Source organism: Frankliniella occidentalis, unplaced genomic scaffold, assembly GCF_000697945.3.
Source record: "Frankliniella occidentalis isolate FOCC.00 unplaced genomic scaffold, Focc_3.1 Scaffold139, whole genome shotgun sequence".
Taxonomy (NCBI): Eukaryota; Metazoa; Arthropoda; class Insecta; order Thysanoptera; family Thripidae; genus Frankliniella; species Frankliniella occidentalis.
Window position 1 is genome coordinate 76,396 of NW_026267266.1, and position 27,331 is coordinate 103,726.

A 27,331-nucleotide genomic window follows, 5' to 3' on the forward strand; every position below is an offset into this window, starting at 1 on the left:
CCCCCCCCCCCCTTAATCTGCTCCTGCACAAATGTACCTCTTAAGTCAAGTGGAATAACAGCAGTCCAACCGTCAGCGTCCTCATCATCCCTTTGAAAACGCTCCTTATTTGTTTTTAAACCTCTATTATTTTGCTCCTCTAAGGGTTCAGAGTTGTCAGTTAACCTGATGAAGGCCAAAATGCAGAAAAAAAAGTTTAACACGGGTAAATTTATTCTGAATTTAAAGAGTGTATTGTAATTTAAGATTTATGAACACTTCATCAGTGCATTTTAAATTACTAAGGTACAGTTTGAGAATTCCCACAAACCTTTCATAACTCCACAGCTTTTCTTGGAGCTCTAATTTACTCATTTCTAAACTGGTCACTTGTTCTTGTAAGGCCACCACATCCACCTTCTGCATGATGAGAAATTATAATTTAGGTATTAGAGCAATGCACAGGATGAGTGGATACATTAGATAGAGTACTAATACAAGAGGCATACCAGCTTTTCTAATAGCTGAATATCTGAAGTTAATTCTCTTAATTCAGCTGGGGCAGAGGCACAGGATTCTATGCCATCCCCTATCTGCTCTGGAAAATGATCAGTTTGGCATCCCTCATCCATACTGGGCTGTTTTAAGCAGCCTGATTGCCTCATGTGGTCACGGTACAGTTGGAGCAGCTCAGCTGGCTTTGGGATATTAAGACCAACATCATCCCAATCCTCAAAATCCTAGGAAGAAAAATGGTTTATATAATAATCAGGATCTAGACATAAACTTTTTACCAGGATTTGAAAAATGACACTACCTGCTTTTCATTTTCATCAGCAAACGTAATTGATGTAAGCTTGTAACCATGTAAGAGCAAGTACTCATTGATAAGAAAATTGAGAGCGCGCTGTTCATGGGGTTTAACAGGTTCACTTCCAAATGATTTTACTGCTGTGCCATCCGGTGTAAGCGTTTCTGACTCTAAACATGAAATAATAGTTAATTATGACTCTAAACATGAAATAATTGTTAATTAAAAAAAAAGTAATGAAAATACTGGTTTTGTTTAGATTATAAGAGAAATTATTAACCTGTAGCAACAGTTAAATTAGCTCTTAAAGCAGTGATGGTTTCTTTTGCCTTTCTCAGTTCAAATTCAAGAACAGCAATCCTTTCATCAATTCCTCTTTCCCCATCTTCTGAATATCTTGTCAAATCCAAAGAGTCCAAAGTAGCTTGACTTAATGAGCGTGCTGGAAACATAATAATGACATAAAAAAAACAATAAAATAAGACCTACCCAGGTAACACCTCAACAAATAAATATTGGAAAAAAGAAACAAACTGAAATTCAAATTTAAGGTACAAAATATCAAATGGGGCACTTGTAAAAAGACGGACTGCTTTGCTTATGAATACTTACGAATAGGTGAAGATAAAAGTTCTGGCTTAGAGACAGTTAGTTGTTCAAAGTTTCCTGGGTTTGAGAAAAATACTCGGAGTTTGGGAAGTTCCTTCCCAGCCTCAACAAGCTCTGCATGGAGTTCCAGCGCAGTGAGAAGCAAGTTGTCATTCAAAAGTTTGGTAGCTATGTCATGGTAACTGATATCATAGGTATCACTCTGGAATCTCTCGTGTTTCGTGTCAATGCTCTCTTCCCCATCAAAAGGATTCGCTGCTGTTTCATTTGAACTCATCGCGAACAGGATAACATTCTAATTCACCGGATTAAAGTGACTTTAAGCCAAACATTACAATGAATTCTGCTATAACCTCCACAACATGTCATCATAACATACTATACGCCCCACAGTTGGTTGTGCGAACAGTGACCTACGAGTTATTCACCCATACACCTTTGTGCGCACACCAACGCAAGTACAATTCTTAAGAAGTATGTAGCCCCACCAAGTTCGGGGCTCCTATCGTAGAGACCCCTGATGAAAGCAAAATGCGCTGATTCGACCGTTACCTTAATTTTTTTTCGACCCACTTTTGAAGCGTTTCCTCGTTGCATGGCCGGGTAGGCAACCCACATGCCACTTTCGATTGACTCACATTTTGATTTGCTATGAGCACCTTGCCCCGTAAGAAGAAGAAAAGAAAATGGTGGCGTAGCGTTGCGCGGTCTCACAACAAAGCAGAAAGCCACATCGTGCAATATCGTTTTTAGTCAAAGTATCATATTTCAAATTGATATGTACCTAGTACCGTGGGTACTTCAAACAAAAATTTATCAAATAACGTCCACAAAACCGTAGATGTGAGAATATTGGTATCAGGTTATGTTGCTTTGTTGTGAGACCGCACTACGCTACGCCACCATCTTCTTTCTGTTCTTCTTACGGGGCAAGGTGCTCATTCGCCACCGTTCAGTGCGAGTATATTGCGGGTATGTTTGAGTACATTCTTCCAACTGGTTGTCCCACAGTGCATGGTGCTTTGGTGTTCATAACATTTTTAATGTTGTTCACACGGATAACTCGTAGGCGCCTCTGTTCCCACCAACGGTGGGGCGTATAATGGTATCCGGCGGGAAAAGTTTCAAGCAGCTGATTGAATGACTGTGTCTGAGGAAACGGATATGGTGCACTAGACAGTTCTACCAAGACGCAATAGTGCAAATAATGACAAATAATCAAGAATTAAAGGGATCCGTTTGTGTATCAACAGAACGAGTAATTTTAATTTTATTTCCTAACAGTTTCTTGCTCAAATACGTTCAAGATATCACAGATTAAAGTATTTACCAACTTCAATGAACTATTGAACAGTTGCACATGCCACGATCCGGTCCCAAGTCGTCGTCCGTATGCAAAAATGGCAGCGTGAATTTGTTGTGTAGCTGTTGCTTTTATATGTTTGCTGGGATTTATTTGATTTGATTACGAGCTGTCCTCTTGTGTGACGGCTGTTTAAAATGTGTGCCATAAAGTAACACACGGTACAAGTGTCATGAGTGAGAGAGAACAGAGGTAATGTAGAAAAATACTGAGGTGATGATCACCAGCAACATCAACAAGGTGAAGGCTTGTAAAAGCCTTAAAGATCAACAGAAAGACTCGGAGCCAGAGAAAAAGAATAAGATACTCGAGAAAGGAGAAGGGGACAAGGAAATTAACAAACGGAGCCCCGGTCAACTGGTTGTGCCCGTTGGTACAACCGGTGTGGCGAGGGGTAAAGAGCAGAAAACACAAGCTCGAGGCCGTGCCAGGGATGATTTCAGAATGGCTCGGGGCGGGAGCGGTTCTGTGGACAAACGCGGTGCTTACAGAGGCCGCGGTGTGTACAATAGAAAGTCAGATCGCGAGGTAGATTCTTTCGGCTCCCGCATAATTAAAAACACGTCTGATCCGGGCTCTGGTTTTGCCAAACAACATGCAGACTCCAAGAACAAAACAGGTAAACCTAACCTCAAATTTATTCAATGATTTTGTGAAGTTAACATCATTATTTTGCCATGACACTCTGTGTAATTTATTGCATTATGCTCACTGTATCTTGTCATACTCAAAGATTACGTTGTTCATGTGTTGTGTACCTTTAGGAAGGTGTCATACTAGTTATTTGTGGTAATGCTTACTATTGTTAATGACATGATTGTTTACGTCGCAGATCTTGGGTCAATGGTTCCTGAAGATTGTAGAATATCAAAAGTCCTACGACGTTTGTTTCGTGAAGAAGATTCAGACAAATTTATTCAGCTCTGTTTGCAGCTGCAGGTAAAACCCATAACAGCTGTTACGTTTGTAATCTGTCAATTCTTTTGGTAGTGTACATGTTATGCAATATTCCATTTACTGCCTTTCTCCAGGATGCACTCACTGTCCCGGAAAATATGCAATACATTCGAAGATGCCTGGAAAATATCTTAGATGCTCTTCTTGACCTCCTCCACACTGGACCTGGAAGTTGTGCCAAATCTCAAGTTGCTACCTCGATTGGTCATGTAGGATACATTCTTGATTCAGAATTCAGGAGGTAAGTTGTCCTTCCTTGTTTTAGTACATTGTTTTATAAGTTTTCAGTTGGTTTTCACTTTAATTGCTTTACCTTTAAGGTTTGTCGATTGGATTTTCCCAAAGTACACAACTGAGAGAAACACAGATGTTAAATGCCTGTTGCTGGAATCTCTTCGCCAGGTAATTTATGTTTTTGTGACACTGTACATGTGATTTAATTAACTCTTAATTGTCATTTTTATCTTGACTGTAGACACTTGTATTGGAAGCAGAGTGCCCTAAATTAAAAACTTATTCAGTGGTGAGTATGTTTGATTGTTTAATTGCTCAGAATGAGCCAGAATACTTTTATTCATCCAATTTATATTCTTTCTATCTGATTTAGACTCTCATGATGAAGATGCAACATATATTAGAGAACACAGACCTCCCTGACTTATTTGTTGCTAGTGTTGAAGTCATCATGCAACTCTCCACCCTGTATCCTGACACCTTGACAGATTATTTTAGGGTAAGTTTAAATTCATACTGAAAAACAAGTAATCTTAACAATTAATGATTTCATTCTGAGAAAATTCATTTTGTATTTTCCTCTTGTAGGATCTTGTTGATATTTTAGTTGGTTGGCTAATTGACAGTAGTCAGACTGCTAAGATGACTGACTATGCTGCAAAAAGTCTACAACGACTTGCCCCTTATTGGATTCAAGAATTGAACTTTTCAATCACATTCTTAGGCCAATTTTTAGAAGATATGGAAATTTATGGTGATGTAAGTTAACTATATTCCAAAATTTAATCTGTGGTAATTGGCTAGTCTAATTGCGTTCTGTTCTTATCTCAAACTTTTTTCACCCTTTCATCATCATCTAGGATTTTGTTAAATCATTATCTCCGAACAAAGGTGATGTTTATAGTGACTCCAAGTCCTCCACACCACAAGACTATTTGTTCAAAGTAGAAGCTTTTATTAAGTAAGGTTCCAAGTTAAATGAGAGTATATTTCTAAAATGCTCACAATCTTCTAAATATTTTCTCTTTTGTGGATCTTTGTAGATCTTTTAACACAGTAACAAAGGCTTTGGACGATCATATGAGCCCATCTAATTCTTCCCAAGTCACCTGGGTTTTTCTTGGTGACTGTCTCACTAAAATGCTCACCACTGTGAAGTCTGTACTCGATGTAAGATTCAATGAAGACCTAATTATGTCAGGTAAAAAAATTTTCCTGCTCTGAATCTGAAAATTAAATTAGTCATACCCTTGTCAGTCATTAAAAAATTTCCGTTCTAGCTAATGAATGTATTTGGCTGCTCATGTCTCATCTTCAAACTAAAACGACACCAGGCCATGATCTTCTGTATGACATGTTTGATGTGTTGTTGAGCCGTATTGATGACATGTGCAATGTTACAGTTTGCTCTGTGTTAAATGTTATTGCAAAGGTAAAGATTAATGTGTATATTTTTCTTTCCACTTGGTTCAATTAATTCAATGTACTTATCATCTACTTTTGCTTCCATTTATTTATTCTTATGTTGTGTGTACTCATTTGTGCTCAGACTGTTCGCGAAGTAAGTGCCAACCTACCTTTGGAATTGGTTCAGAAGTTACTAAGCCCAGATTCAAATGTGATAAAGCTGCGCTTCTCTCCAAGCAAGTCTGTTCAATCAGCAACTTTAAAATTATATCATGCCTTGTTAAACCTCAAGAACATTCCTTTACTGCAGGAGGCATATAAGTAAGTCCCACTATAACTTTTCTCCTTCCATTTTGTGATTTTTCCAAGTCCTGAGCAATGTATTATTTCTTTTCTTACCCCTTTCAGGTATGTGTTGGGTGATTTGGAAATAGCATATCGTCAAGTTGTTCCAGAAGTAGAACTTGTGTGCCAAACAAATCCATTTGCCGATGTAAAGTATTCTGTAAACGAAGCAGAAATGGTTATTCTCTTCCTTCTGGGTGCCTTGTCTGATCTAGGTAAAACCTTCTTTGATGATTTTAGCAACTGTAATTCATAGACAGAAATAACAATTTCTTGTATCGTTGATATTACATCTTAACGCTGTAAAAATCACTTTGTTTGTCTCTTTATTAAATTTTCAGCTAATGCAAGTAATTCTATAATTGGTATGTGGGCTCTGAAGCCAAGTATGTTTGAATTGCTGGCGTTGAGAATGAAGCCAAGGGAAATAAGGAAACACACATCCCTTCAGTTCACAGTCTTATACCTTTTATTTTCTCATTGCTCCAAGTAAGCTGTTGAACTTTTTTTCATGTTGCCCTCTGCCAGTCCAGAGACACCTCTCACAATTTTCCTCTTTTTATAGGTCAAATAATTTTGTATCCAGCAGTGGCTTGGTTCAGATTGGAACAGCAAACAGGAAACCAAGAATATTACCTGGTCTACCCTCAATAACATCTGATGTCCCGGTTTCATCACCAACCTCTTCTAACCTTTCAAACATACTTTTACTTGTGAAGGAAACGTTATTTGATGTTTGTTTTCCCCCTTTTCAACATTATTTCATTATTGTTTATTTAAATTATGAACATTGTTAAGATTTGGTTAAATTAATTCCACTTTTCTTTACAGAATTGTTCCATGGAGATTGATTTACTACTTCTCTCATGGGCTCGTGAACTTATAACTCAAGGTGCTGCTTACTTACCAACACTGGCAGAATCTTCTGAACTTCAAGCTGTATTGGCAGCTGTTGTTCTTAAAGGCCATTCAGCTCTCAAAAAACCACCCATATTGCTAGCTGTTTGTTGTACATTACAACTTATCTTTTCATTCCAACATATTCTTTGGAAGGTACTTCACAAATGACTTTAAATCATTCAAAAAAAAAAGAAAAAAGAAATAGATTTATTGCTTAGAAGCTTTAAATAAAAAAAGCTAATTCGTGTCATTTTTATTGCAGGCTTCTTTTCTATCATCAGTGACGGAATTGTGTCTTATTCACATCAATTCCACTTATGCTGATGTTGCTTCAGTTTACTCTCATCTGTTATCAGTCTTGCCCTGGAATATTACTTTGCCAATTCTTGCAAAAATGAATTTTGACATCCATATACAAGTGTGTACTACTGCAATTATTTCTTAAGTTTTCTTATACAAACATTCCAAATTTCTTTAAATCAGCACAATTTTCTCATTCTTTTTTTTCTTTTCCTGTAGAACCCAGATGGATGTATTCCTCAAAAAATACGTTGGACTCATTCCACTCACCTTTCAAAGAATGAAGTTGGCCTCATGGGCCAACAGGAGTTTAGGCAGTTTATGTGGTATCTTATTCATGGAGAAGAAGAAGAGTAAGTTTTCAATCCTAGCTCTTCTTCATTTTAGTATGATGAATTCTCCTAAAACATGTTCATTGTCTTCTTCTAAAATTTCAGACGTAGTTGGTTGCTTGATATTTTCAGTCAGTCTTGGCCCTTGGATCTGGCAAATAGTTTAAATGGTGATGTAGAGAATGGTCCAGATGTCAGCAAGACTTCCAATAATCAGAGAGACTTGAATGGCATCGCAAAATACTGCCAACCAGTCCTTTTGCAATGGGCTGCATGGGATGCTGCACAGTTTTGTGTCACATCTAAGCTAAGGACACCATTAGGAAAGCCACACGAGACATTTACAAAAATTGAAGGTGCTATCAAAGCCCTTGCAAGGGAAGTTGATGATTGTGAATCGTGGGATGTTATTAGAGTCCGTGTTCTAGTGGACTTTCTGGAACAACTTGAAAAAGTTATCTACAATGCAGCTGATGGTACAGCTCTTGCTATTGAGCCACCCCCTAAACAGGTGCGCAATTTTTTCCATACAAATCGAAGCACATGTGTTGAATGGCTGACCAGAATCCGTCTAGCTGTTGTTGCTGTTGCATTGCGTTCAGGACAAGCTGCTACAGCTGTTAGACAAGGTCATGCGCTGCTCCAGCACTTGCATGAAACAAATAATACGCAAGGTCTTGAGTTTGAGAGAGCTGCACTCTATGTAGGATGTGCTCTCAATCGTATGCAACAATCTGAATCAATTCAAGGGCTATACATTTGGTGCCGTAATGATTGTGGGAGAAAAATGCCCTTATTGAAAGGGCTGGCTGAGCAAGCTGCTGGTAGACTGGAGCATGCTGTGGATTGCTATTCTAAAATTCTGATACAAGACTGTGAGAATGACCATGCAGGAGGGGATTGTGATCTTAGAATGCGAGAAATAGCTGATGATCAGCTATCTGAGTGCTACAGGGCACTTCAAGATTGGGTTAAATTAGCTGAATGGAAGTCAAGTGAAAAGAATGTGTTTCCCACAAATGGTGGAATGTTATTGCTCTCTACTCTCAAGACCAACCAAGTCAAAGGTTTTGCAGATTATGAAGCTTCAAAATATGAAGCTGCAGCTCGCTTAATGGAATGGACTGCAGATAGTGCAAGTGATTTAATCACTCAACGTCGCACTTGGAACACTATGAAAATACTTCGTGCAGCTCACAGCAACCTGACTAGCATTGCTGTCGCATTAGCTGGGGAAGCTTCTGTACCTATTGATGATCATATAAAGTTTGTACTCCCCTCCTATTTGTTACTCTTGTGTGTATTTTCTTTACATCTATCTATCTAGTTTTTTAACGTTTATTTTATTATTATTTTTACAGGCTTAAGTGGAGTCAATATGTAGAGCAATGCCAAAATGATGCTCATCTTCTTCTAAAAGAAGGATTGAGAAATACAACATCAGAGCTACTCCTTGAAGCTTCAGTTACTGAGTATGCTGCAACTGGGCTTGCTGATCTACTGAATATCCAACACAGTGAAACTGGTCCACTGCTTTTGCCCCTATCAGCTGAAAGTTTGAACTTGAAATATCTTGATTCTGGAATTTTAAGTAATGCTCTGTGGTGGAGTGAATATTTGGAACACATGGGCATTTTGCTCCCGACACCATCTATCAGTGAGCTTCGTGTTGCAACTGCTCGGACAGCAAGGAAAGAAAAGAACCTGAATTTTGCACTATGTTTGTTGGGAAGGGAGCTTGGTGCTCCTGTTAAATCATCACTAGAAGAACTTGCTAAAATTGAGATTAATAACAAAGATCTAAACACACCTCTTCAGTTGAAGTCACTCACCGAACTTGCTAAAGTTCTTCACGCTGCTGACAAGAAAGACTATGCAGTCTGTGTAGTGGCTCATGGTGTTCAAAGTATTCGCAACAGTGAAAATGCTCTCTTACAAGAACGAGGCTCTCGACTGTTGCTGACTCTTTCAAAATGGCTTCAGGCAGAACCCTCTCTTTCTGTTTCGGGAGATAATAGCAGTGCCATTAGTCTTCTTTTTGAGCAAGACTTAGTTGGAGCAGCAGATCTTCTTGATATTCAAAATTGTAGTCTTCTTACTCAGAATGGTGTTCAAATAATCCCAACAACTGATACCACTGTTGGTCGCCTACTTCGGCTTGCAGTTGTGCAATGTCCTCAATTGGCTAAGTCATGGGCTCATTTTGCAAACTGGTGCTACCGTTGGGGAAGAAGAGCAGTTGATGTCACCAGTGAAATTGGAGGGCAGCTCAGTTCTGCTGACAAGGCTTGTGTTCAGGCTATGCTTCCACAAGATTCAAGTTCTTCAGACCTAGAGAGTGTGTTAAATATTTTGGGTCAGACGAGGGCTGTTGCAGATGAAGAGGACCTAGACTTGGATAGTACTAATACCAGTGAAATGATGGAAGCCCAGTTACGCACTGTTGATGTCCTTCACTATGCCAGCTCAGATACTCTTGTGGGACTGGTAGGAGTGTGGCGTGAAGCACAGCAGAGAGTTTACAGCTGTTACCAACTTTCAGCCATTGCATACTTTAAATTTTTACAATTGTGTGGTCAGGAAGAGACTTGCATTGATGACTGCTCCACTGTCACAGCATCTCTGAGACTTCTTCGTCTTGTAGTTAAACATGCTCTCGAATTGCAGTCAGTACTAGAGGCTGGTCTAGCTGCAACTCCTACTGCACCATGGAAAGCTATCATCCCACAACTTTTCTCGCGAATGGGTCATCCTGAGGCATATGTTCGTCGCAGAGTGGCTGAACTTTTATGTAGACTTGCTGAGGATGCCCCACATTTAATCACTTTTCCAGCAGTCGTTGGTGCAGCATCAGGTGGAGCAAGACTGCGTCATATGCCTATGCCAGGCACTGCCAGACTTTTTGGTACATTCCTCTCTCCTGATGGAGAAGTTGAAAGCTTAGAAGAGGAAGATGAAGATGAAGATGACGATGATGAAGAGGAAGAAGAGGAAAACAGTGGAAGTGGACAAGTAGTTCTGAAAAATTGCTTTCTTGCCATGGTTGAAACACTGTCTAAGCAGGCTCCAGAGGCAATCTCCCAAGTGCAGCAGTTTGTCTGTGAACTGCGTCGTATTACCTTATTGTGGGATGAGTTGTGGCTGGGTACTCTGACCCAAAATCAAGCTGAAATTAATCAACGTGTTTCCCAACTTAATGCAGAAATTATTCGTGTGGAACAAAATGCATCACTTAAAACTACTGATAAAGAAAAGCTTATTTCTGAGAAGTATCGCATTATTGTGAAGCCGCTCGTTTTTATTTTTGAGCAACTTCATGCAATTACTTCTGTTACTCCTGAAACACCCCATGAGCGATGGTTCCAAGAAAGGAATGGTAAACTCATTGAATCCATTCTACATGCTATGAAAGAACCCAAGGATTGCAGACGTGCTGAGGAGTGGCATGGTCCTCTGAAGTCACTTCAGACACGTTTGAATCAACGTGCTAATAAACGAGCTGCTCACACTTTAAGAATGGAAGACATCAGTCCCACATTGGCTGCTATGAAAGATACATGTATTGCAATGCCTGGTGTGTCGTCTGGAAAGGGATGTATTATTACCATAGCTTCTGTACACAATCATATCTATATTCTTCCCACAAAAACCAAGCCCAAGAAACTTATGTTCTTTGGGTCTGATGGAAAAGCCTACAATTACCTCTTTAAGGGCCTTGAAGACCTTCATCTTGATGAAAGAATAATGCAGCTATTGAATATTGCCAATACTATGCTGCGAACTCCAGGTACAGAGAACATATATCGAGCTCGGCATTATTCAGTTATACCCCTCGGACCAAGGTCTGGTCTAATTAGCTGGGTTGACAATGTGACTCCTCTATTTGGCCTCTACAAGCGTTGGCAGCAGCGGGAAGCATTAGCTCAAGCAACCAAGAATGGTTCAACACCAGTTGCAGTTAAACGTCCTTCAGAGCTCTTTTACCAAAAGCTTACTCCCAGATTGAAAGAAAAGGGAGTTGGTCTAGACAACAGGAAAGAGTGGCCTGTTGCAGTATTGAGAGAAGTCTTACAGGAGCTTATGTCAGAGACTCCTTCCCAGCTCCTTGCTAAGGAGCTGTGGTGTCACAGTGCAAATGCAGGCTCATGGCACAAGACGTTACAAACCTATTCACATTCTGTGGCAGTTATGTCCGTCATTGGATATATCATTGGCTTGGGTGACCGACATCTTGACAATGTCCTCGTTGATTTGTCAAGTGGAGAAGTTGTCCACATTGATTACAATGTGTGCTTTGAGAAGGGAAAGACACTTCGTGTACCAGAAAAAGTTCCCTTCAGAATGACGCCGAACATTCAAGCAGCACTAGGAGTAACTGGAGTCGAGGTGAGTCACTTTTTCGTCAATTTAGATTTTCGTTTTGAGATGCAATTTTGATACTGTAGTTTGTTGGGGGGATAAATTTATTCTAGTGATATAGATGTAATGATGATACAGCTGCACACTCACAACAAACACTTTAAGTTTGTCCCATTCAAAGTAATTTCAACCCTTTTGAGGTTTACAATCAGTGATTTCATACAAAAGTAAACCCTTTTTTTAAATTCCATATCTATATAATTAAAAATATTCTAAAATAAATATAAAAGAGAAAAGGAAAATGAGAGATGGGTAAAAGGGGTATGAAACTTGTCACAAGCAAAGGAGCCTGATCATGGTATTCTGTGGCGTTAATATACGTAGTTCCTAAGACAGTCAATTGTTGTCTTGTTATCATTTCATTCAATGTGATGGTCCTCCTTCAAGTGCAATTTGTCCAATAGACCCACATCCTGTAGGATCTGTTGTTGGTATCTTGCAGTGCAGTAACTGGCTGAATGCAGAGAGGAACTCAGAGTTCTTCCATGCATAAATCAGAGGATTCATCCATGAGTTTGTCATTGCTAAAGCTAGAGCACTTTTGTAAAGAGTTGATGAAAATGATTGTCGAAGGCAGCCAAAAGCTTGTAGAATAAGAACAGTGAAGAAAGGCATCCAGCATATGGAGAAACTGCCAAGTACAAGCAGCACAACCTGCAAGGATTAATCTCTTTTGGAATTGCCCAAAAATTTTGATGTTGTACTTGAAAAATTATAATAGCAATGCCATTCTGACCTGAATTGATTTTCCATCTGGAGGCTTCCCTTGGTAATTTCCCCATCTTCTTCGGACAGATGCAGCCTCCCTCCAAATCCTCCAATATACCATGAACATTATTATCCAAATTAATGCAAAATTAGGCGTCAGCACTAGCATTGTAAAGGGTACAGGTAGCACTTCATGAAGTTCACAGCTTGGTGCAGGCCAGTTATTCCAATAAAGTGGTGTTGTAGCTATAATCATTGAGTATATCCAACCACTTCCTATAACTGTCCATGCCAACCTGTGAAAGAAGTGAATATGAATATTATATCTATCGTTAAAGTTTGTAGTTGCTCTGGTTGTATATTTTACATACCTCTTAGTAACTCGTGTGCTGTAGTGCAAAGGGTACATAATGTAAATATAACGATCTACACTTATACATATCAAGCTGAATAGTGAGTTGCAAAATGCAAACACCATACAAGTAAATTTTAGCAGACAAGCTATTTCTGAAGCACCCTGGTTGTTATCCCAGTAAAAACTCATGTGATAAGGCAAGAATAGTCCAACAAGTAGGTCAGAAACAGCCAAGCTGGAAAAAAAAAACAAAAAACAATAATGAGATAGTGTGTTAAGTTTTAATGTTACATAAGATTATGGAGGGGGTGTAAAAAATGAATTAAAAATACAATAGTACTTTAAAGCAGTTCTGGCTGATGACAAATTAAATGCCTTTTTACTTTTATATTATTCTTTTCCAATCTTGCAGAATGTTCAATTCATGGCATCTTATGTCTTTGGTGTCTTAAGTCTTTTGGCAATAAGGACCTAAAACTGAAATTTCCTGATTTTGGCTTTGTAACAAACATTTTTCAAAAACAAATTTCAGAAATACAATCTATTTAAACAAACTCGTTTAATTATGTGCCACACTTGTAATTTGACCCAAGGGAGCACCATGAGAAACTTTGAATGCTCTGTGGGATCATAAAATATTAATAGATTTCAAAAGTAAAAAGTTCCTTTGGATTTCTCATCAAATAGGGCAACTTTTTCACACTTTTCCCCCACTATTTCTGTCTCAGTTTCAAAAATCCTTTCTGTATGCCTCACTTGAATAAGTAATCACCTAAACTAAATAATTATACTTACTTAAGAACAAACTGTGATGATGTTGCTCTTGCTAGCCTTCTGCTCAGCACTACAGCACAAATTGTGAGTGTGTTTCCACACAGAATGCATAGAAGCAATAGGCTTTCTACTGTGATCCACACAGTATGGTGCTTAGATTGGTTGACATTTATCATATGCTCATCACTCACATTCCATGCATAGCCAGTAATCTCTTCATTGGTCTTATACAACATAGTTGAAAAGGTCTTGTCCATTTGTCCGTTTCCTGAAAAGAAAAGCTGTCTTGGTCATTAATAGTTAGGTGATTGAAAACTTTTAGGGACTTTTAGGGCTCTTCTCCCCCCCCCCCCTTTTATTACTCTCTCAAAGTTAAAGGGACAATGACCCTGTCATGTGCGTTGTGCGTTATACCCGGTTCGTGGCGAGTAGTTTTGAACCAACCGCCCCTTTCTCTACACACCTGGAAAGGGATCTAAAAGCCGGCCGCTTCCCCGACTTGCTCCGTCCCTTTCCACTCTTCCAGCGTCTCCCGCCACTGCAAGCCACTGCGAGTCACTTACCATTGCCACCGCAGGCAGCCCGTCACCACCACCACCACGTCGTCGGGCTGGGGCAGGTCTCGCGAGCGGCCCTTGTGCCCCCCATGGCCCCCGCGGCCGCCGCCCTGGTCAGCTCAGTGGTCCCCGCGGGGGGCGTACGCGGGCTCGGCGGGGCGGGACGGGACGGGACCGGGCGTGCGGCGAGGGCTTGAACGGAACACTGACTGAGCAGAAGCGCGCTACCGCGCTACCGCACTCCCCCAGGCCCCCGCGCCCCTCCACTCCTGCCTGCCGTGCCCGGGGGGAAGACGCGCGCGGGGGCGGGTGTCGCGAGCTCTCGCGGCGTCAGGCCCATGCCCGCCCGCATCGGCGTCAAACACGGGTGTTGTCGTGGGCCACGCCACACCGCCACGCCACGCCACTGCGGCTGCGTTCTGAAACGACGGCCTTTTTCCGCTGCGTTTTGCACAGAGTGCGAGACGAGCGCTCTCCTCGGCGGACGCGCCCGGGCCGGGCCGCGGCAGCCGCGGTGTCGCGCACTGGAGCCTTTTCAGCCGCGCGGCTAAAACGCGGCGGTGCGGGCCGGGCCGGGCCGCGCCAGCCGCGCCCCGCACGGCAGCCCGTGGCGCGGCCGCGAGAACCTTTGACCCGGCCCGCCCCACCTCTTGGCACCCGCGGCCCGAGCCGTGACACTCTCTTTATTGTGGTGGCGTGGATTTGTCGTGCCGATCGTCTCGCCGCGGTCGAGGCTGTGGCCGGCGCGGCGCGGCGGGCCTCCCTAACTCATCATCTTTCATCTGACGCTGCCGGGACTTCCCTTTTCTCTTACCTTGAATGCCGCACGCTGCCGTGACGTGGCGTGCGGCGCCGCGTCCCCCTTTCGTTGCGAGCCGTACCCGGCAACCCCCGACGCAGCCCCTGGCCCCCTCCTCGATTCTTTTTAAGGCCGCGGCCGTCGTACTTTGCCTCGTTTATGATACCTGTTCGCACCCGGGGCCCGCCGGGCCGGCGGCGTGGTCGGCTGCTCGTTCGCGGAGCGCCGGTCGTGTGTGGACGACCGCGGCGCTCAGCCGCCGGGGTTTGGGTTTCCGCAGCATTGCGGAGAAAATGTGACGAATCGTCAAAATAAATGATGTGGCCGCGATTCATATGCATTTCTCGGAAGGGTCCAGATCGAGTATCGGGGGGGGGGGGGGGGGCTCGTATCCGTCGTATCGCTTCGCTTACTTCGCCCGAGATTGGGCGGGCCCGCGGGCGCGCTCGAACCACGCCGGGGGGCTCGTCTAGGCTAGAGACTAGACTGGACAGCCTGGGAAATTTGTTGCTCCAAGCTCGCTCGCTAGCTCTCTTGGGCTCGGGTAAACAAACGGCCGGCGCAGCGCGGCCCGGGCTCGACGCCGCCACCGTGCGCCCGTGGATCACAGCCGACGTCGCGGGGGGCCAAACCGGGAGATTCAAATCAAACCTCTCGCAGTTTGTTGACGCTTACGTCCGATTCGTATTTTGTTTTGACGCCCGTGTCCCAGTCGGACGCACACATGTCATTTTCTAGTCCCCCCACCCAATCGAGGCCTGGCTGCCGGGCTGCCGGCGGTGTTTGCCGTTTGTTTGCCCGTCCCGAGCCCCTCGGCGGTAGGCACACCCGCCCGACACCCGGTCCTGCCCTGCCCTGCCCTGCCCTGCCCACCCGGCGCGCGCGATATACCGCCCCGTCCCTTCCTCGTGTGTTTTCCTTGCCCTGCTCGGCGCTCGGCTCGGCCTCGGAGAGCCTTGTTATTCTCGACAGTGCTGCGGCGGCGTGGTGGTGGCGGTGGCGGCGCTTCTGCTGGTGCTACAGAGAGGAGGGCCTTCTGCTGCCTGCATTCTCTGCAGCACTCGAAGCGCGGCGTGGCGTGGCAGCAGGGCACGGCGCGCATAAAACAAGCTGCCAGGACTGTTTCGCGTATCGCCATCAGCGGGCGCACTCCCGCCCCGCCCTGCCCCGCCCCGATGGCATGGCCCTCTGCCACCCTCGCCCCCCCTCTCCCACCACACACACACATTTCCCCCTTTCACTTGACTTCCCTCTTTTGGTTCGCAAATTCATCAATCACCAAGCGGCGACCTTGTTCGCGGTCCTCAATATGCACGTCACTAGTCAGGTATGGGCCTGACGGGGTGTGGCGGGGAGGGGCGGGCGGGATGGGGGCGAGGGGAGTGTGTTTACGCCAGTACTGGGTCCCGCGCGGGGGTCGGGCCCGGCGGGGTGCGTTAGAGCAGTGACATGTGCCTCGGCGCCAATATAATTACATCCCGCCCGACGCCGGTCCTTAATGAGTGGGGGTGGAGTGCGGCGGGGCGGGGCGCAGGGCGGGGCGGGCAACCCCAGTCGCACCGATGCGAGCCCGATCCCGCGTTGCCTATCCAGCCGGGGGGCTCCCATGTGCGGCTGAACTCGATGCAACCGTGATGTCGCCTTCGCGGCGGCGGCGGCGTTGGCGGGACCGTCCTGCCACTATCTCGTCGTCTTTGATGTGTTCCGCCACGATGATGAGGAAACGGGTGGTTTTGTGGAGTGCCGTTAAACTTGGCTGATAATGAAGATGAACAAAAAACAAACAAGCAAACAGGTTTAGCCCCCCGAAATGTGTGTGGGTTGCGTCGTTGCGTTTCGGGTGGCCGGTCCGGCCCGGTCCGGCCTTATCGGACGTTTTATGGTGCTGTTGTATCCCCGGCGTGCTGCCGATGCGGTGTCGGCCTTCAGGTACCTTCAGGTGGCGCTTCTCCCATCGCGCGCTCGCGCCCCTTTATCGACTGCGGCTGGGCGCCCTGGGCCCGCGGTGACCCCCAAGCTGGTCCTTATCTGCCCCTCCTGCGCCGTTGCTCGACAAACCCTCCGGCGGAGCGGCTGCAGCAGCCGCTTCCCGCCGGAGGGATGTGGCCCGGAGACACGCTCCTCGGGGCGGGGGTGTAGGCCGACCGGAGCCGGGGGTGACCGGGGATGTGACGCTGACGCTCTGTGACAGACGAGTCGACCTCTAGACGTATTGATCGGTACTCGGCCGTGCGCGGGCGGGTCATCGTGTCGGAGCCGCCGGCACTGGACGGCCTGCTGTCGCCGTACTGATCATTTAGCAAAGTGCCACCCGGAGGGGGGAGGGGGAGGGGGCTTCCCTCCGCTGAGACCTCGCCAATCCACCACAATTCAATTTCCGGTGGCGAACGGCAAGCGCTCTGTCTGTCGGGTGGTGTAGCTACGCCCTAGTGTCAATAGCGGTTCATTACTCCTATCCATAACATTGGTACCATAATCACTTTATCTCGCCACACCAAACCCTCCATTAAAATGATCCTAGGCTAACAAACACATTTTTTCTGACTAAATTTTGAAAATCATGCATTTCACTAAGACCTTCCTTTTTGATGTAATTTTATTTTATGTTCCAGGGCATATTCCGTTTAGCATGTGAACATGTGTTGAAAGTTATGAAAAAGGGTAGAGAAACACTACTTACCCTTTTGGAAGCATTTGTCTATGACCCTTTAATAGATTGGACAACTGGCAATGAAGCTGGATATGCTGGTATGAAAAACATCAATTAGTTTAGCAAATGATATTTTCTTGATTGTTTACTATCATAATTGTTTCTATTCTGCGCAGGTGCTGTATATGGTGGCGGTCAGGCTATCACCTTGGAATCAAAGCAAAGTCATAAAGAACTTGAGCGAGAAGTAACAAGAACAATGTTTTCTATCAGAATAATTGAAATGAGAGCAGACTGGCTCAAAAACCGTGATGAAGTTGTTGTTAGCCTAGGGGACATTGTTACTCTCATTGAAAGATGGGTCCAGTCTTTGACAGAAATGCAGACAATTCAAGATCAGTTACAGGACTGTCACTCACTCTTAGCATTGGTAAAGGAGGCAGAGGTGCAAGTGCCAAATCGGACACATTCCTTGTATACATTGCCCATGCGTTATGCTGGACATCGCCAGTCACGAGATGCACAGGATGCAGCTAGAAGTTGCCTCCTTGAAAAACAATTTGAATGTGATCAGCAATTACAGCAGTACAATGTAAGCATTCACTATATTCAATACCTATTTATTTTGGGGAACTAATTAACAATCTATTTGAATTTTTCCTTTTTATGATTACAGAGTGCTTTGGCATGCCTCCGAAGTCCCCAACTTGCTTCCCTCAGTGCTCCAGTTGACAAAGAAGGGTACATGGTCTTTGACTTAGTGAAAGAATTTCTTCAGAATGCTGGAAAAGGTCAAATGGTTTACCAGTGTGAGCAATGGGAGGCAGACATGGGAAATTTGGCTCAGAAACAGGTGCAAATAATGCGAGGATGTGTTGACCTCCTGAACCAATACTGTGCAGTTTGTGGTCTTCTCCCAGCTTCATACATAAACAAACATCGTTTAGTCTGCTATCAAAGATGGACAAACGCATTGTTAAAAGATTTGTCCATTCCTAGGTACATTTATTGTATTATCTTTTCTTTTACCTTTTTTCACTGTACTTTATACCATTTTTTCTTATCTTTTATTTCCTTTGATCTGCAGATGCCAAGAAGTTGTTGGGGAGTTTGGTGCTATTTTACCCCCTGCCGTTAATGGTAGAACATCTCATCGCCAACAAGTTGTTAACTTTGCATTTGGACTTCAGAATGCTCTAGCTGAAGCTAATATGCGATTGCAGGTTTGTCTTGTTATGTGATGTGACTTCCCTCCACAGACTTTTTGAAAAAGGTTTTATCAGTATTTTACAATTTTATAATTTGTCTATACAGAAAAGTTATTCACTTCTACGAGGTGAGAACAGCATTGACATTGCCATGAGACTTGATAAGGCTTGTGCTGAAGCAGATGCTGCTTTAAACAAATTGCGTATGGGTGATCCAGCAGTGAATGTTGTGTTGGAGTGTGTAGCGGTTACTGCTCTTGTTGCACTAAACAAAAGATTCCTCATGATGGAATCGGCATCTGCAAGTAAGTTTGTTTTTCTTTACAAAAATAAGTGTATTTCTCTGGTGCATCTGATTTATACCATTTTGTATCCAACTTACTTGTTATCAGGTGCAGGAGATCTTCTAGTAGATTTGACTTCTCGGGAAGGAGAATGGTTCTTAGATGATATGTGTCTTATCAGCGGAATGATGACCAGGATTAGCTCTCTAATTCCAGCTCCGACACCTGATGCTCTTCAATTCATAACTCCTATCCATAAAATTTTTGTTGCTCTCCAGGTCAGTATTTTTATTTTCCACTATGTACTTATTACTTATTTGTAAGAAGAGAGAAGAAACTTGTTGCAACTTTTAACCATGATGCATGTATTCTTTCTACCTCTAGGACTTAAATACCAATTTTGCCTCAATTATCTTGCCCGAAGCTGTAGTAGCATTGCAAACAGAAAATCCCAGTGTTATGGCTATGATAGAAGATTTGTGCTCTGTCATTGATAGTGCACCCATGCCATTACAAGATTTGGTTGACCGTTTAGATGTTCATTTAAGCTGTATTGCTATTGGAGTTGATGTAAGGAAACCACTCTCTAAAATATTTCTCTATCTGATGTAACTTATGATACCTTCAGTTTAATGATGATTTTTATTAATTTCCAGTCCCCTCACAATGATGTTCATCATATGGTAGCAGATTTACGTGTTAAATATGAACTTTTATTACAAAAGTCAGGTGATACCAGTTGCAGTAACACAGATGGTGGCATGAGTGCTGGTCAAATGCTGCTAATGGGATTCAATGGATTGTTTGAAAAGTTGTACTTAGACTGCCACATGCTTGCCCCCAAACTCTCAAGTATAAATTCCAACATTGCGACATGTTGGAGGAACCTTGATCATATTCGTGAGGCTAAGGTTTTCTCTGTAAGTTCTCTTCATAATAATTTTTTAAAAGATGTATTTCTTCATAGTCTGACTAAATTATGGTCATAAAATAACAAAGAAAAACGCCTATACTCAACATGCTGTTAACTGTTAACAATTCAACTGTCTTAATTGTTATTCTTTTCTCATTTTAGGGAAAGATGCTTGATGAAAGAACCAGGCCAGTACTTGAAGATATTTTTCTTCTAAAACGTTTGTTAACTATGCGTGAGTTCTTCTGGATGTGCTCTGCTGTGGGTCGATGCTATCGAGGTGATCCTCCAGAAATAGGGGATCCACCACCTCCAATGCTTGTTGATGAAGATAGACTTTTGAAACCAGTTCGGCGCTTCACAGCTGACTTTGTGAGCAGGATGTTGCTAGGAGTTGTAACACATACTTTGGCTGTTGCTGTTTGCAGACTCCTTCAGCGAATGGGTTTAAATGTGACAGGTAATAATCACTTTTTTTCCCAAATTTTCACATTTTTTAAGAATGACCTCATATTTTTACTTTTATGATCTTCTAATGCTTTAATTTGTAGGTGAAGTTGATCAAAGGGATATTGGAGCTGAAAGTAAAGTCCCTTTGGAAGATTTGTGCCATAAGGCTGTGGAACGTTGTTGTGGAATAAGAAGTACTATGCTTGCTCAAGTTTCTGCCCATGTGTCGGCGTTAGAGGCTTGTTGGCGCCATAGAGAAGCCCACAACACCTTATCAACGCTTATTAATCAACAAACTGCTACAGTTCAGCGCCTTCAGCTTGCTCTTACAACTCATTACTGGCTGCATGATGTTGTACTACAAAGTGTGCCAGGAATACCACCACCACCATTGAATCGAGCTGCCTTTTTGCGAGATCTCCAGCGTTCTCATGATGCACTGAACATGTTGCAACCCCGGATATCTGAGTTTGTTGAAGAGCAACGTAGTCTAGTCAGTAGTGTTGAACAGAGATTGAAATGGGCTGCAGGAGCAAATCCAGCTTTAAATGAAGTTTTGTCTGCTTTTGCTTGTGCTGTGGAGGCATTGCAAGAGCGCATTAAAAGAGAACAAGAATTGGCTAATCTAATGGCATCTACATGCGGCAGTATATTGCGTCATGAAATAATGAGATCCAACTGTCCAGCTGGAATGCAAATGGACACAACTTTTCTTCAGCTAGTTGATCAATGTGAGCAAAGTTGTCTTTTAACATCCAAAACTGGAGATGTTTTGAGTCCAGCTGAGGAAAGTTTGTTAAGAATGGTACCATTGGAAGGTCATGTTGACAAGGCTTGGATTCAACGAGGGGAGATTGCCATATCCGACAACATAAATATGCTACAGCAGAAGATGGCTGTTGCCCAAGAAATGGTGTATACAAGTCAAGAAAGCATTAAGACCCAAGTTTCTGTTTTACGTACTCATCTGGCTGCTCACAACCGGCTAATGGGCGATGTTCGTTCTCTTATTAAATCCATGGCCAAATCTGAAGATGGAGCATTTGTTGGTTTAGGAGACTACCTCACACGATATCGTGCTTATTCTGAGCAGTTGAGTTTGTTGACTCGACTTCTCACTTCAACTGATGATCTAGTCCATACTCAGTCAGATACAATCCTGGGACAAGTTCAATTATTGATTGATAATACTGGTAAATATCTATCTAACTGTAACACACTCCATCACTGTGAAATTCATTCAAAGCATTTTTTTTTTTTTTTTTGGTAGCCTGTGAAACAAATGTTTTGCATTGCAAAGGATTCTTTTCAGCTGCAAATTTAATGCTTTGTGGTCTTCAACAGAGCGATTGATTCCTTTGCATTTGCTAAGCATGAGTCTTTTAGAAATCTTACAATGAAGGGAAATATTTGCATTCTACTCTGCTCTGGCTTTGAAAGTTTGTCTCCTTTTCAGGTGCCATATATGAAGATCTGCTGTGCTTTTCTACACCATTAGGGACAGATGAAAATCATGAGCTGGTGGTTGGCAAGCCTAAGAGACCAGTCCTAGTACGTCAAAGTAGTGTGTGTCTCTCGCCAAAGAAAGGGTTACCAAGCTCTGAAAAGGAGTTAGCAAGAGATCCTCACACAGGAAAAGGTGGGCTAACTTACTCCACATCTAATTACTAATAACCTCCAAAGCAAATTAGTTTAGTATTTGCATATCTATATTTTTACTGATGACGAAATATTGAATTGTCTTTTACAGCTGTCCAGGAAAGAAATGCTTATGCTATGAGTGTTTGGAGGAGAGTACGAATGAAATTGGAAGGAAGGGATCCAGACTCTGCTCGGCGTTCAACAGTTGCTGAACAAGTAAGTGCTGTAGTAGAAGTAGGTAGTTTTACCAGTTTTTTCAGTTTTTGTACATTTTCTGATGTTTGCTCTTGAACCGGAACTCGTGTTACAGGTGGACTTCATCATAAGTGAAGCGACCAATCTGGATAATTTGGCCTTACTTTATGAGGGCTGGACTCCCTGGGTTTGAAAGATGACAGCGTCAGAGTTGAGTTAAATCTTCAGCCATTGCAGTCTTACTGCTCGAATCAAAGTCACTGCCCATCAGTGCCAGCTGATTGGGAGAGATGTGGTTCCTCAGGCTTGCGCCTTGTCCTTCTGGACCGGTTATTGTGGGCAAGCGTAAAAATTTGCGCTTCCACAGGCCGTTGAGGGCAGCTTAAAGGGGTTACCCATTTCATGGGAGGTCTTGAAGAATTGAGAAAGTATGGTTTCACACACTCTTGCTAGTGTGCAACAGTTATCATCATAGGTTTTGATTGGTTATTATGTTTGTGTCAGATTTGAAGTTGTTTTTTTTATTAGTATCATTGTCTGAATGTGTAAACATCAGTTTACTGGAAAGTTAAGAAGTGCAGAGCCTGGTAAAAATTAATTTGGCTACAGTATCTCTTTTGATGAGTAATAACATCCTCTTAATATGAAAGTTAAGTCATTTCTACCAACCAAAGAAATTTTTCTGAAATGCTATGAGAAGTTTCCAACTCCCATTGTATTTTCGGGGTTTTTCTTTATGTTGAATCCTCTGCATGTAAATTTTGTATGCTTCCAGATTGTATTTCTGTATGTTTTATTCTTATACATCAGGAAAGCTTCTTTTTGATGTGTGCCAATTCTAGTTTGACAAAGAAGTGCCAAATGACGTGCCAAACATCCTCGTTAACTATATCAGGTTATAGAAATACTGAGTAATAACCGTTTATAAAGATTTAAAACATGGACAGTGACACTACAGTGCTCAAGTACCAGGTTTGTCGGAAGTTATGGACTTGGTCTGTGTGTTATTTTGGCTAAAATTTTGTGTCAGTACTTTCCAGTAGGTACAAAATCATTCTTACTTCCCTATCTTGTCTCATGACAGTTCTCTAGAAGCTGATTGGTTCTCTCATTTAAGCCAAGAATGTACAATCTCAAATAGTTGTGTTTTTTCAGAATGTTTCAAACCTATGCACAGTACCGGGTGTCAGGGTACGACACAATAGTGGTGCGAGTTTTCCTATTCTAGGGGCCATGGCGTCTTATGGACGGACCGAGTAGGCAAACCCGCGCACTGTTGTGTCGTAGCCCTGACACACGGTACATGTAAAGTAAATTGTTCAATCAACCTTTGTCACATTTCTCTATACTTTTCAACTTGTAAATAAACTTCATCTATGGCACAAACATAATAAACATGTGGATGCAAGTTGTCTCCATTCTCTTTGTGCTTGTACTTTCACCCCTAAATGATTTGGATGGGTGTCAGTAAAATGATTGTTTTGAATGCAGTTGCCACAATTGACATTCTATAATTGACACAACAGAGTATTATTTCTGTAACAATTAAAGTGTCATAGGATTGTCTTGACTGAACTGTGGTGTAGCTATTGTACTTGGAGAGAAAGATATTATGTCTGTTTATTTGGAATTGGAAACATTCCAGCTGTGCTGAACCCAAAACAGCACTCAGATTTTAATGAGGCACTGACATTTTTCAGCCTTTCATTAATTTTCTCTCTCCTATTTTCCACTGAAAGTGAAAAAAAATATCTTCAATTCTCAATTTATTTTTTTCTTTTTGTAAGGGAATTTCTTATTTTTCTTATTTTTGTTTACATTTGCACAATGCTTGCCAATTTTGTTACTTTATACAACTCATGGTATCAGATAATAACTCTTGATGTTGATGTAAGCACTCTTGTGCAATAATTAATGCTACTTAAAGTCCTCCAGATGATTTCTCCCCAAGATTATTATAATAAAAATCAAGTAACTAATTTCAATGTTGCCTACTTGTGGGGTTGCAGACCTTCTCTGTTCTGTTCTAGTGAAAAATGCTTCATGTTCATTCATCATCCCTCTAGTACATGTAAAGAAAAAAAAAAGTCCACCGGTATTAATATGTTGTTGTTCAAATACTCCAATCAATGTCAGTTTTTGCAGTGCAATTGAGTATTTTTAGATATTTGACTTTACAAACTTGGGGCTTCAATTTATTTTAGTGTTGCACAGTACTCCTTATTCACCCTGTTTTCTTTTGAAATGTTTGTAAACCAGTTTCATAATGCATGGCAGGTTTTACCCAACCCATTTAAACCTATAATGTACAAGAGCTTATTTTTGCTGATTCTCACAAATTCTAAAGTGAAAGTTTTTAGTCAGAATGTTTAAATGTATTAATCAGACATACATTTTCTTATAACTTGAATTTTGAAGCCTCTTAGAAATGTGTCAAAACCAATTGGAATTGGGTTGGGTAAGACTTTCAACTAATCTATATCATTGACTAGGTTCCATATTCTATGGATCTAAAAACCTGTACACCTATTTTTCAGTTGTATTTCCATTTCTCTCTGTTGCACGCCGTATCTAATGGAAATCACCTTTCGTATTTTATGATCAGACTTAATTTTGCCTTGATTATGAGATGACAAACTCTAATACCCATGTTTTTTAGTACATTGATTTTTTTTCCCCTCTGATGTTTCAACAACTTATTTTGAGTATCAACATTTTTCTTTTAATGTCTGTATAAACTGCCTCCACTGCAGCAAAAAAAAATCATTTTGTTTTTATTTTTGAAGTATGAAGCTACCTCTTTAGGTATTTTAACTTACTGTCTTCTCTAATAGATAGTGATCAAGAAATTTTGATTCTTATGAATAAATATTTGATGTCTATTAGAACAATCGAAATGTGTCTTGATTCATCATTCATTCATACATTGACAGCGCAAACCAAGAAAGTCATGTTCTACCCGCTCTTCTTTTGTTTCTTCCGTTAGCCGAAATACACTATCCGTTTTTTTTCCCTTTCCTCCTGGTTACTGCCGACCGTGATGGTTTTTTGATATGCTATGAAATCGAAATCTCTGGCCGAAACAATGCCGGTTTTCCATTCTGATGGAAAGGAGCGGGAACAGAACGAAGTTTCCTGGAACGGGACGAACGGCCGAAGGGTCAGCCAATAAAGAGGCGCTCTGTGTACAGAAGTACTTTCGTTCCGTCTTGTTACTTCGTAAACACCTCTTGGTTCCGTATCCCCAAAAATCGTTATGTTCTGAAAGCAACACTAACGACAGACGACAGCTTCGGACACAACAAAAGTTGTGTCGTTGTTTCGAGGAGTCAGTACCGAACCGTGGTTGATTGGTGGGGGGTTGTCCCCTACGCTACTCCGATCCGATCCGCTCCACTCCTCGACACAAGCAAATCGAAAAGTGTCAAGCTGCGTTTCTACGTCGTACTCTTCAAAGAGGATGGAGATAATTTTGAAACCCTGTCGGTAAGTCTTCATAGTTTCCTCATTATTCGCAATATTTTGTAGTCTGGCGCCGAGAGAACCTTCTACGGCGCGAGAACTCGAAATCACGTGTGTCAAGAGGTTAGGGGTCGGGCAGGCGGCCGGCCGGACCAACGAAACATCAGAAGGAGATGGGGTAGCATGCGAGAATGCGAAATGTTTTACCGGGTCGGTCGTGTAGGGGGTAGGGTCTGCACGAAGAAGGGGCCTAAGGCCAAGATGCGCGTTTATCGGTGAAAGGCGAAGTGAGGCCGGTGAGGGAGGGCAGGGGAGGGCGGAGTGGAGTGACGGCCTAACAGCGCGGCCCCCCCACGTAGCGGATGCGAAATCCCCCCGGGACACGGGTACGGGGGCTGTCTTGTGGCGTGGCGTGGCTTGGCGGGCTTGGCCCCGCTGCTCTCCCGGCTCTGTGCTTGTTACAGCAGAGGAAATTGAAATGGCTTCTCCTCTCCCGTACGTCCGTACGTCCGTACGTCCACGTCCGACTCCCCCGGCCCTCCCCCCCCAGTGTAACAAGCACGACGAGCACCTCTCGGGCCGCCCAGGCCGCACATGTCTCGTGTCAGCCCCGGTGGCACACGGCGCCCCGCGGCGCGGCGCAGCACGACGGGCGCGCGAGAAATAAGGCCGGCAGCATGGTGTCTAGCTGACTAAATAAGGATGGAGCAAGAAGAAGAAAGGAGACGAGCACAGCGGCGCGGGCTCAGCTCCGGCAGACGGACGGGTCGGATTTCGTTTCCCGCGTGTCACGGCCGGTGGCGCCTTCCTGTGGTGGGCCGGGCCGCGGCTCGCGGGGATTCTCAATGGGCGCGACTGAGGCGGCCAGAGGGGCGGTGGTCACGCGCGCGGGCAGGCGTGCCGTGTAGGCGTGTCCAAACACGGGAGCCAGGGCCCGCGCTCTCCCGCCCGCTCACCTCACGCCCCTGTCAGCACGGCTCTCCTGCTGCGGACAATTGGCTTGCTCGATGGAGGGGCGTAGCGTGGGGGGCGTATATCTGCCCGTGGCGTGAAAGTCCGAGAGAGACAGGACGATCGCGTTGCGCGCAGCGGCCGGCCGCTGCCTCGTCTCGTTTGCTGATCTGGAGCAGCTACGAAAGACGGCCGCGGTCGCGGGAAACGTACCGACAGCCTCGCATGCCAGCGGCCGCAACAGCTGCAGCACCCCACTTCACGTATCAGGTGTGTGCGGGTCTGACGCGGCCGCCCCCCCCTCCCCCAACCCTACCCTCCTCGCGCACATTGAGTTGTGGGGGCGCAAGTGGACCGTGGCGTCAGAGTCCGGCTGTCGTCCGATCCAGTCCGCTGTGTGGCCAGGGCCCTTTGGTATTCCACTCCCACTTTTTTCGACATTCAATTACCCCGAAGGTCCCATAACGGAAAACAGCAGTCCAAAGTGGCCTTCGCGTTTCCCTCTGCTTATTTCAGAATTTCTCCCCCCCCCCTTTTTCTCTACCCATTCCTCGGTCTCTCTCGCTCCCCCGTTCTCTCACCTCCTCTTCTCTACTTTTCCTGACGTCTGCAGTTCTTTTGTATATATATATATTCTCGTGACATTTTGCTCGGCAAGTAAATCCAAAGAGAGGTTGCCGTCCCGGCCGGGCCGTACTCTGCCCAATCGCTTCTGTCTCGCAATAAAT

At 43.5% G+C, this 27,331-nt stretch overlaps 3 protein-coding genes across 4 annotated transcripts in view; 1 reads left to right on the plus strand and 2 right to left on the minus strand.

The window, feature by feature from the left end:
* Positions 1-2,104, minus strand: part of LOC113208567 (RAB11-binding protein RELCH) — an 8,103-nt gene extending 5,999 nt beyond the window's left edge. Inside the window, exons 1-6 of the mRNA XM_052270799.1 lie at positions 1,403-2,104; positions 1,071-1,232; positions 797-960; positions 489-719; positions 311-399; positions 38-165 (exon numbers count right to left, since the gene is read on the minus strand). Of these exons, the coding sequence (XP_052126759.1) occupies positions 38-165; positions 311-399; positions 489-719; positions 797-960; positions 1,071-1,232; positions 1,403-1,676 (1,048 nt within the window). The 5' untranslated portion in view covers positions 1,677-2,104. The remainder of the gene's footprint in view (positions 1-37; positions 166-310; positions 400-488; positions 720-796; positions 961-1,070; positions 1,233-1,402) is intronic.
* A 435-nt stretch (positions 2,105-2,539) lies between these two features.
* LOC113208580 (serine/threonine-protein kinase SMG1) lies at positions 2,540-25,081 on the plus strand. Its single transcript, XM_026425633.2, has 32 exons — positions 2,540-3,381; positions 3,595-3,701; positions 3,794-3,960; positions 4,040-4,121; positions 4,195-4,242; positions 4,327-4,452; positions 4,542-4,712; positions 4,814-4,914; positions 4,997-5,154; positions 5,234-5,385; positions 5,503-5,681; positions 5,769-5,920; positions 6,047-6,194; positions 6,271-6,439; positions 6,537-6,758; positions 6,868-7,023; positions 7,125-7,258; positions 7,343-8,503; positions 8,599-11,623; positions 17,462-17,597; positions 17,676-18,091; positions 18,176-18,498; positions 18,587-18,722; positions 18,814-19,012; positions 19,100-19,269; positions 19,376-19,561; positions 19,648-19,911; positions 20,067-20,364; positions 20,456-21,547; positions 21,811-21,993; positions 22,105-22,211; positions 22,306-25,081. The coding sequence occupies exons 1-32, from the start codon at positions 2,979-2,981 to the stop codon at positions 22,381-22,383; spliced, it is 10,449 nt and encodes a 3,482-aa protein (XP_026281418.1). The 5' UTR covers positions 2,540-2,978; the 3' UTR covers positions 22,384-25,081.
* Positions 11,683-14,303, minus strand: LOC113208581 (octopamine receptor 1). 2 transcript variants are annotated; one of them, XM_052270805.1, is made up of 5 exons: positions 14,057-14,303; positions 13,515-13,774; positions 12,736-12,954; positions 12,393-12,660; positions 11,683-12,310 (listed from the first exon to the last, which is right to left on the minus strand). In XM_052270805.1, the coding sequence occupies exons 1-5, from the start codon at positions 14,057-14,059 to the stop codon at positions 12,020-12,022; spliced, it is 1,041 nt and encodes a 346-aa protein (XP_052126765.1). In that variant the 5' UTR covers positions 14,060-14,303; the 3' UTR covers positions 11,683-12,019. The 2 variants fall into 2 exon arrangements, with proteins under 2 accessions (XP_052126765.1, XP_026281419.1); XM_026425634.2 differs by having other exon boundaries at positions 13,515-13,761; positions 14,057-14,282.
* Positions 25,082-27,331: the final 2,250 nt, after the last annotated feature.

Coding starts and splice junctions, on each gene's coding strand:
- LOC113208580 (XM_026425633.2), top strand. CDS start 2,979: ATGATCACCAGCAACATCAACAAGGTGAAGGCTTGTAAAAGCCTTAAA. Junction 18,092..18,175: donor AGCAATTACAGCAGTACAAT/GTAAGCATTCAC, acceptor TTATGATTACAG/AGTGCTTTGGCATGCCTCCG. Junction 21,994..22,104: donor AGATCCTCACACAGGAAAAG/GTGGGCTAACTT, acceptor TGTCTTTTACAG/CTGTCCAGGAAAGAAATGCT.
- LOC113208581 (XM_052270805.1), bottom strand. Junction 12,661..12,735: donor AGCACACGAGTTACTAAGAG/GTATGTAAAATA, acceptor CTTCTTTCACAG/GTTGGCATGGACAGTTATAG. Junction 12,311..12,392: donor CAGATGGAAAATCAATTCAG/GTCAGAATGGCA, acceptor TAATCCTTGCAG/GTTGTGCTGCTTGTACTTGG.